The 22,424-nt window shown below is 42.2% G+C and overlaps 1 protein-coding gene across 5 annotated transcripts in view; it reads right to left on the reverse strand.

Annotated features, from left to right (window-relative positions):
* The window catches only part of grik5 (glutamate receptor, ionotropic, kainate 5), a 204,305-nt gene that overhangs the window by 74,017 nt on the left and 107,864 nt on the right, over window positions 1-22,424 (reverse strand). For all 5 annotated transcript variants that reach the window (XM_061776775.1, XM_061776772.1, XM_061776773.1 and 2 more), the window contains exons 4-5: window positions 13,781-13,945; window positions 7,517-7,681 (exon numbers count right to left, since the gene is read on the reverse strand). In XM_061776775.1, the coding sequence (XP_061632759.1) occupies window positions 7,517-7,681; window positions 13,781-13,895 (280 nt within the window). In that variant the 5' untranslated portion in view covers window positions 13,896-13,945. The remainder of the gene's footprint in view (window positions 1-7,516; window positions 7,682-13,780; window positions 13,946-22,424) is intronic.

The following is a 22,424-nucleotide window of genomic DNA, read 5'->3' on the forward strand; positions in this document are numbered from 1 at the left end:
GACACAAGAGCTGTAAAAAAAAAAAAGCCTGTTTTTTTACAGAGAGGTATTTCATTAACAATGTAACCATTTATGTAAATATATAATATCTGAAACCTCTCAGTATGAAGCCAAATATCTGTCAAATAGGCATCTTGGGGAGAAATCAAAACTGCTTTCAATTGACATCTTGCCTGACTTCATTATTTATTTTTGCAATATATTGTAGTCTTATTTATTATTATTATATTATTATGTATTTATTATTTATTTTAAAATATGCAACATTATTGTAAATGTAAACAAGCTCCCTTGGATACAACATGAGGTACTGACATGTCTAGCTTCAAATGAAGAGTTTAAAGCCTCCTCCCAAATGTCTGCGGCCCTCCATTTTCCCAGGATGACAGGTGGAAGAATTGCCAGTGAAGAAAAGTGCATTGACCAGCATGTGGTGTGTGTCCATTGATCAATAGCAGTAACACACTTACTCACACGTCCACCTGACAAATGCAATTAAAAGAAACACGGAAATGCGTAAAAAGCCCAACATCTGCTGCTGGCTGGTAGCCTTAACAAGCAGATGTTGGACAACACACACACACACACACACACACACACACACACGCAAGTCAGTTCAGCATCCGGTTTACAGTTGAAAACAGTCTCCCCATCCAAAACAGATTATCTTCTTATTTGGAGATCACTTTCTGACCTGCCTCGTCTAACCCCGGGCGGGAAGAGAGAATAAAGAGCAAAAAATAAATAAATAAAAAATCATAATAAATAAATTAAAATAAATAAATAAATCCGCGACAAACTGTCCTGTCCAGTTTCTTGAGAAGAAGAGTTGAGGTGGCGGGGAACAACAATAAGCACACAAGTTTCTTAGAGGCGCAAATAGTGCGCACGCTTGAATTTGAAACTGTGGGTCAACAAGTGAGCTTATCTCATATGATGAGGCAACGAACGCTGTAATTAGAGTCAAAGGAGCAGGGGGAAAGCTTAAGTAAAGCTTAAATGGAGGACCCTCTCTCTGTGTGAATGGACACGGCTCTGATTTTAATCTAAGCCACAATAGACAAACACAGTCTGCTTAATCAAAAACAATAGCAGTATATATTTCTATGTCTTTGCTGAACTAACTAAATTTACAGTGCGGGGTGGGAAAAGTATGGGAGTTCCAGCCTCGGCAAATTACTTCTTCAGGAGCTTGCTGGAGGCAGGTGACAGCCAATCTAGAGTGCAATGTGATGAGATTGGCGGTCTAGGTTAAAGATACCTTGCCCTGAAAAATAAATAGACACACCAGTTTTGAGTTTCCTATTCTCAAGAAGCATTTCCCGAACTATGGCACGTATAAAAGAGCTCTCAGAGACCTACAGTACAAGTTCAATTTGTTACTAACTTACATGAAGCTGGAAAGGGTTACAAAAGTACTGGATGTCGAAAAGCCTTGACGTTCATCAGTCCATGGCAAGAAAGATTGTCTATAAGTAAAGAAAGTTGAGCACTGTTGTTACTCTCCCTAGGTGTGGCAGTCCTGTAAAGATGACTGTAAGAGCACGGCACAGAACAGTTACTGGTTGACTTTCCTTTGGCAGCAATAACCTCAACCAAATGGTACCTGTTTTTGCAGAGAAGACCTCCACAATAGTCAGGAGGAATTTAGAACCGCTCCCGTTAACAAAAGTGTTTCAGTTTAAGAATATTCTTTGGGCATCTAGGGTGAATCTCTCTTGAGGTCAAGGCACATCATCTCAATGGGACTGAGGTAAGGACTCTGACTGGTCCACTCAAGAAGGCGTATTTTCTTCTGTTGAAGCCATTCTGCCGTTGATATATTTCTGTCCTTCAGGTTGTTGTTCTTTTGCATCACCCATCCTTTATTTAGCTTCAGTTGTCAGACAGATGGTCTTAAGTTCTCCTGCAAAAGGTCTTGGGAACTAAAATTGGGAACTGATTTTTCCGTCAATGATAGCACTGTGTCCAGGCCCTGAAGGAACAAGCAGTCTGAAACCATGATGGTCCCTCAACCAAAAATGTACAGCAGTTTGTCAATCGCGCTGTGGAACTTTTTGGCACACTTTTGCACACTTCAAACCTGTAGCAATGCTTTTTTTTTGGGCAGCATTGGCTTTCTCCTCGTTTGTTTTATTCATCGTAGATTTGTCGACAGAGCACTTAGCATGTGCAAGAGATCTCTGTAGGTCTTTGGCCGAAACTCTAGGATTCTTCTTCATTTCATTCAGCAGTCTTGCAGTCATTTTTCTAGGATGGCTACTCCTAGGGGGAGTAGCAACTGTGCTGAACTCTCTCCATTTATAGACATAATCTGTTTTACCATGAACATAAAGGCTTTAAGAGATACTTTTTTTTAACCCTTTCCAGCTTTATGCAATTTAACAAATCTAAATTGCAGGTCTTCAGAAATATTTTGTGTTTGGCATTTTCTTTCATCTACAGTATGTGTGGTTGCGCATGCATGCGTGTGTGTGTGTGTGTGTGTGTGTGTGTGTGCATGTCTGTCTGTGTCTGTCAAGTAGTGACAGTAGTGAACGCTTTTGTCTGCGCGTTTCAGGTCCCACCTGTTGTCACACTGGGACCTGCATTTACCTTTTGTGGCAAAATCGCACCCCATTTTTATAGGCTTTATAAGTTAAGAACATTGAAGAAGAGGTTTTGTTTACAAATAGCCTCTGAAAACACATGTATAGTGTATTACATTATCAAAAGATGTTTGAAAAGAGTTGGATGCACTGCCAAAAGCTTGCCATAACATCCGCTAGCCAGAGGCTGGGCTGCACTGTATTTATTTACAAAGTAAACTAGTGGGTGAAGTGCGAGGTGACTACACTTCCTGTCGATTAGCTAATATGTTTCATGTGCGAACTTGGTACGCCTCTGTGGTGGGAAAATCAGGATGATTACATGTAATTTTTTTACTAGCTGTCTGCGACCCACCCAGAATAGGCCTGTCATGGGTGTGTGTTCCGGATGTTGTTTTCCCCCTGCCTCGTACACACCTTCTCCTGAGAGTATCTTCCCCACCTGTGCCTTCTTTACCCTAATTACCTCATGCATTTAACCTCCTGTCTCATTCTTTCTGGTCGCCAGTTCGTTGTACTTTGTCATCGCGTACCAGCATTCCTCGGTTCCACGTCACCGACTCACAGTAAGACTAGACCCTGTTCCGATGATCGACCTTGCCGTTTTGCCTCACGTTTTTGGATTCTGTTGCCTTTTCGGATTGCCAGCCTGTTTACCGACTCCTGCCCGTATATTAAACCTCTCTCTTTTTGAAACTGTCCATTTGTAGTGGAGTCGTGTATTTTTGGGTCCTATCCTCTGTTCCGTTCATGACAAGGCCCACTTTTGTTTCCTGACTCACCAGTTGAGAATCACTGTTTTAGTGTGTTCAGATAAGTGCCGATCGGAATGTCAGTTACCACACAACATGAAAACGTATATTCTGTACTGAATTTGTGTGCATGCATTTGAGCATTTGTGTGTGTATGTGCGCACATGACAGACAGCCGTAGGTGCGAGATGACGACCTCTCTGATCCAAAGACCCTACCAAAAATGTAAAAAAAAAAAAAAAAAAAACCCGAAAAGAAATCGCTTTGAGCAAACAGGCTTGTCAGAGTCTCCTGCCCATCGGTCAAGGACACACAAACACTCACACACAAATACAAACACTCACACACAGACACGCACACAGACGCATGCACATATGTAAACAAGCCTTCTCATGCTCAACTAGATATTTTGCCAGTAGCTGTTGGCAGGGTCAGAGACCTACAGTAACAGAATCGGAGCAAGAGAGTCTCAGGCTTGCACAGATTCTTTTGTTTTTATCTGGTGTATCAAAAAGCATTTTATTGAGCCACCCTGGGCACAGTAGTAGACAGGAGCGGCTGTTTCTGGGGGGCACTGGTACGCTGCTTTTAATGAGACCAGCTCGGCTGATCATTGGTGATCTCAACTGATCATGTAAACTCATCAGGATAAGCTCATAAATGAAAAAAAAGTGGTGCGCTTTTACTGCTCCAAGTGTCGTTTTCAGCCTTTTTTTTTTTTTTTTTTTTTTTTTTTTAAAAAGAAAGAGAAGCTGAAGTAAAAGAGGCAGTTCTCACAAGGATTCTGTTGTTTTCTACCACTTCCCAAAGCTTTAGCTGCCTTATCGGCTTTACAATTCACAATTCATCACGTATAATTGCATAAAAGAGTTATCGTTATACATCTAAGTGGGACACTATTTATTTGGGATGATATACGGCACAGAATGACTGAGCGAGCCAAATTCACAGGTCAAATCACGACACTCTCTCTTACGGCGCTCGAGTGGCCACAAATCTTATTCTTGATTTTCCTTCCCAAACTTGCCTGGTGTGTGTGTGTGTCTGTGTGTGTATATATACATTGTGTATACGTGTGTGTGTATGTGTGTATACACACTGTGTATATATATATAGTGTGTGTGTGTATATGTATAGGCTGAAGATGGTGGGAGGCAGTTTGGTGGTGTCCAGAGTGACGCCATGTTCTTCCCGCTGGGTCCTGTTCTGGTCGGTTCATTCTTTCAAGTTTGGGGTTTGGTCGAAGGCGAGAAGGCAAGGCAAAAACATGGAGGACCCAAGTGCAGGGAAGCAGGGAGGCAACACAATAGTGCAGGAGTATATAAAAAAAAAATTATATTTCATTTCAAAAACAACGGAAAACAAGGATCATGAAAAAGTCTAAATGCTATATTAACAGAGTCCAAAATCTAAACACAAAGTAACAAAGAAACACTTGAGTAAACCCAAAACAAGAAACAAGACATGACTGATGAAATAACTGGGCGACAACTGGCGACTATGACATGGCACAGACAGAGACAATGACACCTGACAATGACATACTGCAAAGACATGTGACAACGACAAACATGGAACACAGGAAAACATGGAACAAAACAAAACACAACCCAAACCAAAATACAGACCATGACATTCCTAGAGCTGGCTGTCTGGCCAAACAGAGCAATTGGGGGAGAAGAGCCTTGAGAGAGGTAACGAAGAACTCAAAGATCACTGTGGCTGAGCTCCAGAGATGCACTCGGGAAATGGGAGAAAGTTCTAGAAAGTCAACCATCACTGCAGCCCTCCACCCTCCTCTCCTCAGTGCAAGACACATGAAAGCCCGCATGCAGTTTGCTTAAAAAAACACCTGAAGGACTCCAAGATGGTGAGAAATAAGATTCTCTGGTCTGATGAGACCAAGATAGAAATTGTTGGCCTTAATTCTACGTGGCATGTGTGGAGAAAACCAGGAAATGCTCTTCACCTGTCCAATACAGTCCCAACAGTGAAGCATGGTGGTGGCAGCATCATGCTGTGGGGGTGTTTTTCAGCTGCCGGGACAGGGAGACTGGTTGCAATCGAAGAAAAGATGAATGCGGCCAACTACAGGTATATCTTGGACGAAAAACCTTCTCCAGAGTGCTCAGAACCTCAGACTGGGCCGAAGGTTCACCTTCAAAAAAGACAATGACCCTAAGCACACAGCTAAAATACCGAAGGAGTGGCTTGAGAACAACTCCGTGACTTTTTTTGAATGGCCCAGCCAGAGCCGTTGCTTAAACCCAATTGAGCATCTCTGGAAAGACCAGAAAATGGCTGCTCACTAACGTTCACCATCCCAACCTGACAGAAACTGGAAAGGATCTGCAAGGAGGAATGGCAGATGATCCCCAAATCCAGGTGTGAAAAACTTGTTGCATCATTCCCCAAAAGAATCATGACTGTATTAGCTCAAAAGGTTGCTTCTACTAAATACTTATGGCTGATCTTTTTTAATAAATCTGCAAAAATGTCAACAATTCTGTTTTCTTTCTGTCAATATGGGGTGCTGTGTGAATATTAATGTGGGGGAAATGAATTTAAATGATTCTAGGAAATGGCTGCAATATAAAAAAAAGACTGAAGATTTTAAGGGGGTCTGAATACTTTCTGTACCCACTGTGTGTGTGTGTGTGTGTATATATATATATATATATATATATATATATATATATATACACACACATTATACACACATACACACACGCACACACACACTTTTAGCTCAAGGTAATTAACAGGTAATAATAAGGTAATTATATAACAAAGCAATAACTAATTTTAAATGAATTCACAAGATGATGTAAATGCTTACATGCCCTTTTACGGCGCTCGAGCAGCCACAAATTCATTTCTCAACGCTCCATGGTAAGCGGATTTGAAGTTTGACTATGCGGAACTAACATTGTAGATATCAACTATTTGAACTAATTTTTATTAAACATATCCCTAACTTAGTGACCAGTTGAAACGACAGAGGGATTTCTGTAATTCACTTTCGCCTAGTCGAAACTACTGTGGCTCAGTTGTTTAGGATAGGTCTTCCGCTGACCGAAGGGTCGGTGGTTGAAATCCTGGCTCAGACTGTCCGCTGTAGAAATGTCCTTGGGCAAGACACTGAACAGTAAATTGCTTCGAGGTGACTAAAGTAAATGAGAAACTGTTCTCAGTTGCCTTACCAGGTTAAAGGGGAAACAATTTACAAAATTTACTGCAACACATTTCCAGTGTAGCTGTAAAATGTTATGGTGGATTGCCATAGCGTTCAACCGTTCCAAATTTCATTATCATCCTTTATCACAAAAAGAAACTTAATTTAAAATAATGACACACAATAATGTACTGTTACGTCCCTTTACGTCCCTACAAGTTTATTCTCCATTTTTCCCCAAACTTACAGTTACAGTTTTAGCAGAAGTTAAATTTAGGGATTATTGTCCTTTTAAAAAGCAAGAAAAGTACTGATTTCAAATAAACACACGAGATGTTGTAAATACTGACATTCCCCTTTGTGACCCTCGAGCTGCCACAAATCTTAATAATTTTCCTCTCAAAACTTGTGTAGTATTGTTTTAGCTCAAGCCAATTAAAAAAATGTTTTCACAGTGAGCGTAAAATGTGGTTTAAGGTGAAATTATCTCTCTTGCTCGAGCAGCCGCAATTTTATTTTAAATGTTTTCCAAAACCATTATGGATTACTTTTAGGTTTAAGGTAGCGATTATTGTCCAGAAAACACAAGATATTGTAAATTACTACATTCCCCTTTACGTCGGTCGACTAACCACAAATTGTATTCTCAGTGCTCTGACAGGAACAACTTTCAAATTGATGAATTTCATGATACTCCTTTATCAAAGCAAAATTGTAAATTACAGCATGAGATTAACTGCAATGTCAAGTCCTTACATGCCTCTTTGCAGCGCTCGAGTAGCCACAAAATTGTATTGTCGCCGCTCTGTCAGGGCCCAATTTTCAACCTTAGGAATTTAATGTAAACCTTACTGATTTTAAATATCGGAGCAAGATGACGTAAGTGTGGCCAAATGTCCCTTGTCGGCGCTCGAGCTGCCCAAAATAATCTTTTTAGGGATGCTACCAGCCAATTTTGTGTATTTTTAGTGTTTCTTTAGCTGAATGAGGGATTGACTCACTGGTGTCAGTGGTGTCATACTGGGAGTCTTTCTGCAGCTCGAAGATGTCCACCTCCACTCGAGCTCGGGCCGGATCCTCCATCAGGCTGTTGATGTTTTCCCTAGCCAACGACAGAGCCAGACGCTCGCCGCGCCCACACACCGACTGGTCGTCCAAAATGGCCGCTAGAGCCAAGGAGAGAGACAGACAGACAGTGAACGACAGCTTCACTTAAAAATGCGTCAAATATAGAATAAATAAAATATAAAATAACCAATTACAATATAATACCAATAATTGATGTAAAGTTTAAACAATGTAAAAAAATAAAATACAATTATATACATCTGTAATGATAAAATATAAATACAAATATATCAATATATCAAATATCGTAATTATTAAATATTAAGTAATATATAAAATCTGCAGCTGTCTCTTAATATTTTAAGACTGTTTTTTATTAAGACCTTGACTTACAAGTCCGCCAAATCAATTTTCCTCATTAAAATTAATTTAAATGCCACTAAGCCATTACAGCTCCCTAAAAAAAAATCTGTTTTTGTTACATGCTTTTAATGAAGAAAAATTGCACTGTATTGTATTAAAACTAAATACACACAAAAATAGAATGTAATGAAATGAACTGCTTCTATAAAGTGTAATTACTGTATGTACAGTGGACCCACGCATACGTGCGGTTCGCCACCTATTCCTGTCGCCTTGACATCTGTGGTCATGAAGTCCTTAGGACCCCCTGCAGTTTGCCTACCGAGCGAACAGGTCTGCAGATGATGCAGTCAACATGGGACTGCACGTCATCCTAGAACACCTCGACAGTGCAGGGACCTACGTGAGGATCCTGTTCGTGGACTTCAGCTCAGCGTTCAACACCATCACCCCTGAACTCCTTTCCTCCAAGCTTCACCAGCTCAGCGTCTCACCTGCCATCTGAATTTACAGCTTTCTGACGGTCAGGACACAGCAGGTGAGGCTGGGGGAGGCCACCTCATCCACACGCAGCATCAGCACTGGGTTGTGTCCTCTCTCCGCTGCTCTTCTCTCTCTACACGAACGACTGCACCTCAACGCACCCGGCTGTCAAACTCCTGAAGTTTGCAGATGACACAACTGTCATCGGCCTCATCAAAGACGGCGACAAGTCTGCATATCGACAGGAAGTGGAGCGGCTGGAGCTGTAGTGCGGCCGACACAACCTGGAGCTGAACACGCTCAAGACTGTAGAGATGATCGTGGACTTCAGGAGGCATTCTTCGCCACATCTGCCCCTCGTGTTGTCCAGCTGCCTTGTGTCAACCGTCGAGACCTTCAAGTTCCTGGGAATTACAGTCTCTCAGGACCTGAAGTGGGCGACCAACATCAACTCCATCCTCAAAAAGGCCCAGCAGAGGATGTACTTCCTGCGGCTTCTGAGAAAGCGCGGCCTGCCACGGGAGCTGCTGAGGCAGTTCTACACAGCGGTCATCAAATCAGTCCTGTGTTCTTCCATCACAGTCTGGTTTGGTGCTGCTCCAAAAAAGGACAAACTCCGACTGCAACGGACAATCAAAACTGCTGAAAAGATTGTCGGTACCCCCCTACCCACCCTGGAGGACTTGCACGCTGCCAGAACTAAGACAAGAGCGTGCAAAATCCTCTCGGACCCTCCACAACCTGGTCACCAGCTCTCCCAGCTCCTTCCATCAGGTAGGCGCTACCGATCAATGCAAACTAGAACTAGCAGACATTCCAACAGCTTCTTCCCTCTTGCAATCAACTTCTTAAACAGCTAACCTTACAATGCTGCCATTTTTTTGTCTTGAGTTTGTTGTCACATTTCTGTCGGGCCAATTATACATTCTCATGCACTCACTGTGGTAGTCTCGCCACGTTGGACTATTTGCATATCTGTTGTTGACTGATACTGGCCACTCATGCCAGAGTAGCATCTGCCCCACTTGCACACTGACTGAGGAGTATCTGCAACATTTGCACAATCGACATTGTCCCAGATTATCACGCTATTTGTCACTTTAAACTGCATACACTCTTTGAAGTCTCGACGCCCTTTCGACGGACTATTGCTATATTAGTCATTCAAACTGCTCCAAGTGCTTGAGGACTCTGAATTGTGACAAAAAAAAAAATAATAATTTACCGGCTTTACCAGACAACTAGCAACCCTTTATTGCGCAGTGACTGTTTTTGTCAATGTCTTTATGTCTCAAAGTGTTCTCTGCCAATTGACTGTCTGTTGTCGTACTAGAGCGGCTCCAACTACCGGAGACAAATTCCTTGTGTGCTTTTTAGACATACTTGGCAAATAAAGATGATTCTGATTCTATTCCCATTTAGCATTTTTTCCCCTATTTTTTTCTTTGTTTCCAATTTTCTTTTTACTTTTAAATGTTTTTTTTTTCCTTTGTTTTTTATTTTTTTAGGGGGGGGGTGGGGGTGGAGAGACGGTGGGGGTGGTAACCAATCCCAAAAACGCTTATTGGCGGATTATCTCTACTTATTCAAGAATTGTTAGGGTTTAAAAAAATGTAATTGTTTTTTTTGTCTCTCAAAGCAATTATAATGGGTGTTAATTAGCCACAGATTTTTGCAACTCGCGGTCGAGCCTGGTCCCTAAACCCCAGGAATAGCGGGGGCCGACTGCACTGTCGTATTTGTGTGTTGTACATGTGGCTTTCAGGGGCGTTGCCTAGCGAGTAAGTCGCATTGGCCAGGTTAGTGTCCAGGCATGAGTTGTGGCCTACAGCGGCTTCTTGGGAGTATTTTATATTTGTGTGTATTACCAGTTCAATAAATGGCTGAAAATGCATCGGCAACGGCAGTGCTCCTGGCCCACATGTGGGCAACACAGTACCTTAATCATTTCTACATGTTTTTTTCACTTGACTCATGCAATGCCGTATCTGAACCTTGCTTGTACCTCAAATCTTGGCTCACAACTCAAAGTGAAAAAACGACCATGCGATGGCTCGTAATTAAAAAAAACTCGTATGGTGGGGGGGATTCGCAAGTGAATGTGGCGTGCAAGGGAGGTGCAGGGCAGACAGTGCGGTGGTCACGAGCAGCCACGGGATCACAGGCATCCCCCTATAACTTTTACTGCGCAAAACCTCGATTCCCTCCCCATCCCCTCCCCGTTGAGGATTGATAGTCAAGGTTAGAATTCTTCCATCCGCAACTAGGCTTTACACGATCAGGATTTTTGGGGCCGATCACTGAGCAGCGAGTTTAAAAAAACGATAACCGATCACAAGGTGGCGGAATGTGTCTATTTAAATGACCTGTTCATTTACTGTATATACTTGTGTACTTAATTGTTCAAAAAAATATATTTACAATAAATAATGTAAATGAATGGTCTCCTATTAGATGGCAGGAAGTAAATGCAGTAATGAATCCACTTTTTATGACATTTTTGTTGTTGGTGTGCTGTGAGATTTTTCAATTGTAAAATATGTTCCTTGCCTCCATAAAGGTTGGAAATCACTGCTCTAGTCTGGTCATGTATTCTAATCAGTCAGGTCAAACCAACATTACAACGTGACAGAAATAATGGGTGCTAACTTACCGTAATTAAATTACTTTATTGTAATTAAATGCCTTGACCCACCCCGAAACTTTAGAGCATGATTCGACAGAACGGCGGCATGCTTACGTACAACCATTTTCGTTGCCTGCTTGCGAGCCGTATTGTGTTAAAAGTATGTGAACATACCTCAAGCAAGCCTTAAACGAACGTCCTCTCCTGTCCTGAGCACCGGTGACCACCAACACACATTTTCCCCATTTTGTCCTTATAATACCGTCGGCTCGCTCCACTGTATCCAGTCGCATTTGAGTTGACAAGATAAAGCCCAATGATGGTAAAAAACGGGATGCGGTGGTCTCGGAATACAAGATTTTATTGCAGTAGTCTGACATAGTGCAATCATGAAAGAGCAAATTTGTCTTGTAGTCTGATCCGGGCATTACCTGTTGCCTGTCTCCGACGTGTTGTCTGTCCCACACCGCCAAGTTTTTTATTTATTTTTAATAACTTCTTTGGCCGTCAGATATACAGTGCTACGCCAAAAGACACATGACAAGGCTAAAAATAAACTAGCTTTTGGATTCAAATCTACTGTGCACCCGGCGACGCGGAGTAAATGTCTTTTGTGGAACCGATCAATGAAGTCAATGAAGTCATTGATCGGATCAGCGAATCATGACATTAAAGCCGATCAGCCGATCGGCATAAAATGCTAAATATCGGCCGATACCGATCAGCCCAATCAAATCGGTGTAAAGTCTATCCGCAACCCCACCTCCCGGGGGATGATCAGTTGTAAACTTCCATCCTCCATAACAGAGTAAGAGTGGAGTTCCTTCTTCATAAAAATACTCAAGCACAAGTTAAAATCGCATTGCAGTGAAACCTCTATGACAAAGACAAATTTTTCCAAAAGTTGCTTGAGTAAATGTAACGGCGTGAATGTAGCACGTGACTACCCACTTCTAAGTACCAATGTATACTGCATTTGTTTTGACCACTTTTGTGTCATGCTTGTAATTAACCCTGATGTTTTACTTCCCTGTCTTTCTGAACTCTTGTTTTATTTATATTTCATGCTCAGTCTTGCCTCCTGCTTGAACTTTGTTTTTATTTTTTTGCTACCAATGTTGCCTCTTCTCTGTCGAGTTGCTTCAGGCACTGACCCTTTCCCCAACCAGATTTAAGAATGATACTGATCGCCTGAAATAGCGCTGAGGACCTGAAGTAACTCTCCTCTCCCCTCCTGTGTGCACTGACATTTTGCAAGGGTGATTAAACAAGGGTAGTTTAAACACCAGCAGGTCTGTTATTCATGCTGAGTCAGATATAGAACCTGTCACATTATCTCTCACGAACAAATCTATAATCTCAAAAGTGACTATTACACTTGCAGGGTGTTAGTTGATATTTTGGACCTTGTGAAACCTATTTTAGACCCCCCCCCCGCCCCTACGCAGTAGCTTCGTTACTAGGGACCCTTAATGAGGCCAAGTATACAATGAACCAGTTTGCCAGTCCAACCATTTACTTGTTTTTATTTTACGGTGCTCCAAAAACCACAAATATATTTCTTCGCACTTTGCCAGGGCCCAATTTTCAACTTTCCAAATGTATTTATTGTCCTTTTCATCAAAACAAAAGACGATAAAACATTAGACTCCCCTTCACAAGCAGCCACAAATTTTATTCTCAGTGTTTCTCCAAAACATTTGTGGATGATTGTTTTATCGCAAGGAAAGTTGAGTGATGATTGTCCTTGCTTAACAGCAGAAAGCTTCCTGATTTTAAATAATGACACAAAATGATGGATTGTAGATTGAGTCAAAGGTGAAATAATTTCATGCCCCTTTATGGCCGCTCGAGCAGTCACATAGTTTATTCTGAGAGCTCTGCCAGGGATTCATTTTCAACCTTCCAATTTTCATTATTGTCCTTTATCTAAGCTTAAAAGTTCCTGAATTTAAATAATGACAAGATGATGCATTGTACTTTAAGTCAAAGGTAAAATCATTACATGCCTTTTTTAGCATTCTCGCAGCAGCAAATTTTATTCCAAGTGCTCCACGAGGGCCCAAATTTCAACTTGCCGAATTTCAATATGGTCCTGAATCAAAATTAGAACGTTACGGATTTATTAAAAAAGATAAAGATTCCTAATGCTACATATGGGTTGTGGGGACACATGGGAACCTCTAAAGTTGAACACTTTGCTCATCAATTAAAGACCCTGTAATGTGAATTCAGAGATTTGTTACTAACTACACTATGCATGTTTGAAGATAAATGCTGAAAATGTGCAAAGACTGAGAACCATTTCGTACTCAGTTGTGTACCTTCCGTTCGGATAGATGGCTGGTGTGGCTGCTTTAGAGCGCCTAGTTGTCGGTCATGAGTGCATGCAGCGGAATAGCAAGGAGGGGCGAAAAAGTTTGACTTGGCAGTCAGCGTTTGGACTGGGGCTACGGACTGGCGTGGCTACTTTACAACGCCTCGTCGTCACGGTGTAGAAAAGCCCCGCGACATACTACAGCCACCGGAGAATAGCACACTTCTTTCTGTCCTGGCTAGTCGCTACAAGATGGCTTAGTCAACAATAAATACAAAAAACAGGGAAGTTGGGAAATTTCCTCTGACTTGGAAAAAAATAAATGTACTTTGATTTCACTGAGAGGACATAGCAATGGTGACATCCGTCATTAAAACATAAGTTATAAGATTCTAGGCGGAAACTCACCCATGCGAATAGCGGAAAGTACAGGGGTCTGACAGAGCGAGCGTGGCGGCATGCTGGCTAGCAGGAGCAAGAACAGGAAGTGTATTGACAGCAACAGTGCTGGCAGAGCCGGCATCTTCTACTGCTCCTCATGGAGAATGGTCTGCTGGCTGCCTGTACCACCACCTGCAGGAACGGAGGACACACACTGGCTGGTGTTTTCTTTCATCAATCATCATCATTCATTTCTGTATGGCTTATTCTCACTGGGGTCGCAGGTGGAAAAAAATATATTCATCAGATTTTGGGCATTTTAACCCTTCATATTGAATTAGTTCATAACACAGGCTTATAGGAGAAAACACACTCTTATCAGTTCAGCAATAAACCAAGAAAACAGAGAAAGGTGTGAACTTTTTCTGCATGTTTTGAATGCAGGGAACCCTCGTTCATGGCTGTTCATGACAGAAACATCTGCAATATTTGAAAATCCACAATAGGGAGACCATATAAAAATGTTTTTGACCTCGTTTCGTTTGCATGTTCTCCCCATGCCTGCGTGGGTTTTCTCCGGGTACTCCGGTTTCCTCCCACATCCCAAAAACATGAGTGGTATGTTGATTGAAGACTCTAAATTGTCCGTAGGTGTGAATGTGAGTGCAAATGGTTGTTTGTTTATATGTGCCTTGCGATTGGCTGGCGACCAGTTCTGGGTGTACCCTGCCTCTCGTCCGAAGATAGCTGGGATAAGTTGCAGCACGCCGCGACCCTACTAAGGATAACCCGTACAAAAAAACGGATGGATGGATGGCTATTCTATTGATTATTCAATCGATAAATCAAATAATTGCCCTGCGATTGGCTGGCGACCAGTTCAGGGTGTACCCCGCCTCTCGCCCGAAGATAGCTGGGATAGGCTCCAGCACGCCTGCAGGATAAAGCAGTACAGAAAATGGATGGATGGATAAATCAAATAATTGGCAAAAAAAAAAAAAAAAAAAAAAAGGATTTTGCATTAGTTTATTGTGGAATCATTTTGTTTCCAATTACAGTTTATTAACTGATTATTGTTTTTTGTTTGGTATTGTTCAACAATTTCCCAAAACAATTAAGCAATATCACACAAGAGGGAGTGATGTTGTACTCACCAATCTTTTTTAAACTGAGAGCTACTGTAATTCTCATGTATAAGATCATCAGTCTGCTTCCATAAAAGACTACAGAAACCATAGTGTCTTTACTGTTGAGAAGCTGAAATCAGACGATTTGGATAATTTTACATTCAATTTATCAACACATGTGTTGATTAATTTGATAATCCTTGAGTTGCCGATTAATCGATTAATTGCTGCACCTCTAAATTCAGCCAATATTCATCCAACACAGCCAAAACAGAAAATAAACAAAATGCCGCAAAATGTCTATAGTTTCTCATATGAATAAAATAATGACTTCTTGAAATATCAGTTGCAAAAAATATTATGTACAATGTGAGCAAGCATGAAAATCTTCATAACAGGAGATATATCAATTAAAATCTAATTGTTACTTTTCTATTCATAAGTAGTAGTGGTATGGCCCTCGGAGGTAACACAAATGGCCTCTACGGAGAAAACGGCTACCCATCGCTGATTTCAATCGTGTGCCGTAACAAGTAGTGCCTCGCTCTCACTGCACTTGACTTTCATTGTGGCGCCATGAAGGTGAGATTTAATGTGGTGCCGGTGAGGCAAACGAGTTGCATGCGTGCCGGCTGTCTCGCGGTGAAATATGCTACGCGCGTTCCCTTGCCGGGTCTCCTGCGGAGAGTCAGTCTTTTGGAAGTGACAGGCCTCAGCCTTGAAGAGCTCTCCCGAGGCAGTTCAAAGACAAGACCGCATAGGAGTGCGCATACACGCACGCACGGAAAAAGGCTCTCGAAGACAAGCTTTCTCAGTCGTCCCAGCCTGCATTTTCTGCGGGCCTACAGTTAAATCCTCAGTTCATCTCCAACACCAATTACAATACAAGAGCACCTAAGCAGCCTTCAGACAGTGTGACATAGTCTGGCCCTGACTGACGACATGAGGAGAAAGGAGGAAGGGAGCAGGTGGATTGACCCCAGAAGAGCGGTACGGGGGCAGCGTGGGACCCTGACAAATGAATGCGGGGGCGGTGATAGAATGAAAGCTACCGATCACTGCCTGTGCATCCATTTTCGACACGCAGCTCATTTTTATTTATGGGTCGATTAATAATGGCAAAGAAGTAAACAGAAAAAAAAGGTTTTCTAATTTAGCAATTTTTTCATGCCACCTTGGTTTTATGTGTAAATGTCTCTCATGCTGAAAGAGGCTTGCTCGAAGTCCTATTTTCAAAAAGTTATTGATTAAAAATATTAGGCCATGATAGTAAAACCAATCAAGAGATGCATGTACTTGTTTCATGGCAGTCAAATGCAAATGTAATCTAAACAAGTTTTCTTAAACGTGTATGGGAACAACTAACAAAGTAATTGTGTAACTTAGCTACAGAAATTAGAAATGCATCGATTAAAGCACACCCGTCCTTTAGAATGTATGACATTTTGCATCAATCTTATTCCGACTTAAATTCTGCCACGGCTTTGTTGATAGAACCCATTGACAGAGCAAATGGTGGTGGCCCACTGAAATACACTTCTTGCATAATGGTAAAGAAAAAAGTGCATAACGGTAAAGACATAAACAGCGTCATAGGAACAATGTGAGTTGCACAATTTACGTGTTTCCTTTCAAACACTGCAGATGCAAGTGCATAAATGATCCTATCTATTCATTAAACCCATTTTTTTCTTAGAAGCAATTATTACCTTTTGAATGATAACCTTTTATCAAATTCCATCCCATCCTTCCCCGTGTGTGTTGTGTGTCAAAGAGTGGGGAAAAAAAGCACACACACACACACACACAAAAAAAACAAAAAAAAACACATGTGCACAAACACAGCGGTAATGCTAATAGCTGCGCACCATACCGTGCAGATGGCCGCAGTGGCCTCATTACGCTTAGCCCTGCTCAAAGTGAACGAAGGCCCGAGCTCACGCGCCATCTGCACGCGCACGTGACACGTCTTCAAATAATGGCCACGCCGTGGGAGTCGTTGTTTTGAATCGATGCAGTGTGTGAGTGTGTAAACATACACACGTAATGACTGTGAAGCTAAGTGCAATGTCGGTGTCACATTTGTGGGGGGAAACATGCGGGAAAACAATAGGAGTTACACAACTGCTGATTAGCTTGACCACACAGCAAGATCGATATGTGTACGTGCATGTCACTCGACCAGTAATTCCCATTAGTGTGCTGTGACAGATCTGTGACAAATTATCCAATTTCACCTAAACACCCCGTTAGGTGAATTCAGAAATTAGTTTCTAAATACATTATATATGTTTTATGTTAATGGGTGATAATATGCAAAGACAGAGAACAATGTAGTCCTGAATTGTTGAGCTATAGTGTTAAACCTGTTTTTAAAAATTTCAGTTGTCAAGATTTTTTAGGTGTGGCGAATGCCTAGATCAGACTACAAGATTTTAGCCCCGTTATTAGCCCGATTTGCTCTCGGGGGCCGATTTCTCAGATCGTGCCAGACACATTTTGTCAGGAATAACAAAACTTCTTGTAGTGTAACATAATCCACGACCAACCATTTGGCCCGACAATAACCCTACGACGCCAAAATGAAAAGTCTCGCATGTTTGATTTTTTGGGGGAAATCTTCCATGTAGTGTGACATACGAATGACAGCTCTCCGACAGCGCAAATTGACGTCGACCAATAGGATTGCATACTGGCGCATAGCTTCAATTGCTCGCCGTTGTCAACATTTATTCATGCACACAAACCAATGTTTACTAAAGCTTTAGAGCATGATTCAACACAACACCGGCATGTTTACGTGCAAATGTCACTGCTAGCATTAGCTGGCTACATGAAGTTATGCTGCTTGCTTGTGAGCCATATTAAAACTACGCGAACATATCTCAAGCGCTCCTTGAATGGACAGCCCAAAAGTCATCTCCCGAGCACCCGGTGACAACACCACATGTTTTTTTCTCCTTCTTTTTTTAAATACATTGCACATTGCCGCAATGCATTTTTGTTGTGGTCGCCATGGTAATGGGTATATCCGGTCGTTGTGTTTTCTGCTCCCCGACAGTGTTTGATTTGACAAGATAAAGCCCAGTGATCGTGAAAGGAGGGATATGGTGATATCGTAATAAATGTCATGTAGTGTTGCCACTGTCTGACCGAGATATAGCAAGATTTTATGGCAGTACTCTGACATAGTGCCATTGTGGCTGACCGAATTTGTCTTGTAGTCTGATCAAGGCATTAAGCGAAGCTCAGGTATGCACTTGGGCTTCTGGCATGAGTCCGCATTCCCCCACTTTATACTGTAACTGAGCGCCTTCATTCCATCAGTGGCTATCCAGCTATCCAATTGTGAGTTACTTATTAATTAACAACTTGGCCTACTTCTACCACTACAGCGTACAGTTAACTGGCAAGCAATGCCTACAACCCAAAAAGGGCATCTTCCCTGGATGCCACAATTTACAGAACTGCTTGGTGTCGTTACTTAAATTCACAACTGTTATATATTTTGTGCTATCCGGGCTACCGTAATATTTTAAAATGTAAAGCATTGTAAGGTTTATAACTAGCAGGAAGTATTATGGTCGAAAGCCTGTAGTGTGAGCCACAGGCTGAATTACATGTGCCGCTGTGTTTAATAAAGGGTTAACTTTCCCTGAAATGTTACTGTTAAGTGGAACCACACACGTCACAAGAGGCGAGGGAGTGACAAATTAGACACCGCCTCCACCGATCTGCTACGTCCGGGTGCCTGTTAGCTTGCGGGCTAGGCCGTGAACTAACCTGCAGCTAGCGCTTCTCATCGCGGCATGGAAAAGCGCCACAGAGGTTTTAAGCGGATATATTTTCACGGCTCAAATATATGGGAATGTGTAGGTATATGCTAGACATACGAACATACTTGAGTGACAGGTGAAGGTCGAGCGGGGTGTGGTTTCACCACATTCAGCGGACACACCCACAGCATCTGACATCTGAGTGAATGTCTTGATTTTTCACCATTTTCAAGCCTTAACTCCTGTACTTGCCATTTTTTAATTCATTCTGTTTTCCACCGTGCCGCTTCCATACACAAGCAGACGCACATAAATCACAAGTATACAAACACAAACACGCACTACATCAACAACCACAGATACCTCGCCAAATTTGCCAACTACATTCAAGCTAATTAAAATACCCACGCATGTAAATGTCCAAGCCTGTTGGAACATGTTGGATGTTTTATTTGGAATCTGTTGGATAAACGTGATTGCTCGATCCCTCTGCCTCCCCTTCCTTTGAACATCTTGTTTTCACCTTGCCTGGTTCCTGCATCCGCGCGCTGGCCGGACGCACCGGGTTGTGTTACAAGCTTGCTACAAGCCAAAATGTGAGTAACGAGTAAACATCAGATACGCTGCCACTGGAGTGAAGTGGAAAAAAAAAAAAAGAGTAATTAAGGTACTGTAATGCCCTGACATAGGGGCAAGGAGAACCATAGTTGCCAATGCCCTTTCAGCCATTTTTTTTAACAGGACAAACATACAAATATAAAATAAGAAAACTCGCAGGAAGCAGACACTGGCACTGAACTAACCGGCCAAGCTGCTCCTGACATCAATCACTAGGCCACGCCCCTTAAACGCACACATCCAACACAGGAATACTACATTACATACAGTAACTTCTTTACATTTTCACAATTTTTTTTTATACAATACAGTGCTACTTTTCTTCATTTACATTTTTTTTCTAAATGGTGGTGTTTTTTTGGGGACTGTATGGATTAATGGCATTTCTATTCATTTCAATAGGGAACATTGATTTTATATACTGTATAGTAAATTGAGTAACGAGCTTGATAAGTTTAGGTACCGCTGTATATACCTTTTGCTACATTTTTGTTTGGTAATTTGTTGTGATATTTTTCTGATGTAAAACGTGCCTGTGCTCACAAAACATTGGGAAACACTGGAGGGTCACAAACAGGCCACACATGTTCATTGCGTGCACGCAACGAGTGTAAGCGTGATGGCGTATCGATCGGTGGCTCGCGGGGGCCGAAGTGGCCAACCCTCAGGTGCACTCAATCAAAATGACGAGGGGAATCAATCATGAAGGAGGGCTTGCGTTTGAGCCGGGGCATCTTATTGGCTATTACCGAGGGGCAGATGACGAATAAGAGCCCTACGAGTGAGGCCTCTATGCCTTCATCAATAAAGGGGGGTGGAAGCGGGACGCTATTTAATTATTATTGAGGGCTATTGAAGGCATTAGATGGGGAAAACAACAGCATCCGTACTCTGAGGAGGAGCGGGAAGAATGAGGAAGGGGGATATAGAAGCAAGGAGGATGAATGAGCAAACCGAAGCCAGGGGAATTGACTGAGGACGGCCGGGGAATAGAAGAAGCAAAATTGAATGCGCTGGGTGAGATTGGAAAGTGTGGAAATGAGAGAGAGGGTTGAGTCGGGGGAGGTGTACGAGAAAAAGCACGTTTACAGACACCGTGGGTGCCGCCGTGTTTACATAATTTCCACTTACGCCGGGCAGAGATGTGATCAAGCGAGACGGCAGGATGCATTGTCGTAATTTAAGCTCCCGGTAAGCTGCAGCTCCTCTTCTTCTACAACTACAGGTTGCCGTATTGATTCATCTAAACGCCCCTCTTCTGGTATTCATCTCCAAAGACCCACGACATCTCCACATTGCCGAAAAGACTCACAAGCTAATAACAAGGAGACCTACCATTCATTTACACATTTTGAATTATGTTCTTACTTTGATACCCATCGCGCTTGTCCTAAATGAGGTGCCTATCCCAGCTGACATGAAAGGTCCTGTAAAAGGACCAAAAAATGTCTTTTAAATTTGACACACCACAGAGAAGAGTGTTGTTACCAAGTCCGCAAAATTTGAATGGTTAAAAAGCGTGTGGTTCATACAGCCACGAGCTGACTGTAACTATGGCCATTAAACAGTTTTGTGGACACACGCACGACACAAAACCAAGTGAGGTGGTGACTTCTTGGAACGAGCCGACGGCGTACTGGCAAGCTCCCTGGCTCGTTAGCTTGCTAGCCGGTTAGGTCTGTAGCTTGTGAGCTAGCGCACGTAATAGACGGTTATCTTTCTCTGAAGTATCTCCGTTGTGAGGGCCCACGCAGGGCGCAGACTGCAGGTGACTACTAACAAGCGGAGCTGGCATGGTAGCATGTGGCGGTGGAAACGTCAGGTTTACCTCTGCGTTGCTCTGAGCGACGCGCGTGGGGGCATACGGCAGAAACGCTGTAGCTCAAATAATAGGTTGTAGGCATAGCTTGATGGCCGACCGCACGCCACGCTGTAGTAGTAGAAATGGGCAAAGTTAATATTAATAAGGAAGTGACAACAGCCACTGAAGGCACGCAATACATATATAGTGGGGGAGGGCCGACTCATGCTGTTCCTTGGTTGAGTCAGCGTGCCCCCTTTTTAGACCCGCCCAAAAAATCTGCACAACTGAGGTGAAACATTTTATGCTATATCTCTGCATTTCAGTACCAAACTGTTCTCAGTCTTTGCACGTTTTCAACACTTATCTTCCAAAATATTTAATGTATTTAGAAATAAAAACACGGAAATGACTTTACAAGGTCTTTAAGCAAGAGGTGGGGTGTGTCTGTTATTTTTATTGTATTGCTTGATTTATTTTAACTATGTTTCTACGGTGACATTTAGTTCCCTGAAAGGCGCCTAGAAATAAAATGTTTTTTGACTACAGTACATAAAAGCTTTGTGCATAAAATACAAAATTATCCCATTAAAACCATTACAAATGCTTTTCTTGTTTCAAAAACCTTACTTTCAACATTAATTGTCCATCCATATTCTATAGCATTTCATTAGGGTGACAGCTGAGCTAGAGTCTATGCCAGCTGACCTTTGGGAGAGAGGCGGGGTACACGCTGCACTGTTCGTCAGCCAATCGCAGGGCGCATATAGACAAACAAGCGTTCACACTCACATTTACACTTATGGGCAATTTATTGTCTTCAATGAACCAAACATGATTTTGGAAAGGGGGAGGCTGAGGAGGACCGTCTGAGCTGAGATTTGAACCCCGAACCTCAGAACTGTGGAACCATTAGGTCACCTCGCAGTCTGACTCTTATACAGTAACTAGCTGTAATTGATGCAAACATGATTGTATGTATCTGTCTCCACCCCCACTTCTTTTATCGTTTTATTATTCTAATGTATTCAAGACATCCAAATGAGACAAAGTGATTTTGGTGAGTTCATGTAGATAAAAGTAGATTAGGAATGAGACTATATCTCGTATATTACTTCTCATGTGAAGCCTTTCAGCCAAAGAGGAAATGATATTGCGGCAGTCTGGGACACTGACAAATACTTTTATTATTGTACTCTTCATACATGCAGAAGGGAGGGGAGATTTGATGGCTGGATGGATGGATGATGGACCAAGGGTTCACGCTGCTCGTTCTCCACCTCGCCAGTGGCTAATTGAAAGAGGATGTGGCGTAGCGAATATTGCACACATTCACCTTGCTGGCGAAT

Source organism: Phyllopteryx taeniolatus, chromosome 6 (genome assembly GCF_024500385.1).
Source record: "Phyllopteryx taeniolatus isolate TA_2022b chromosome 6, UOR_Ptae_1.2, whole genome shotgun sequence".
In the NCBI taxonomy this organism is placed as follows: domain Eukaryota; kingdom Metazoa; phylum Chordata; class Actinopteri; order Syngnathiformes; family Syngnathidae; genus Phyllopteryx; species Phyllopteryx taeniolatus.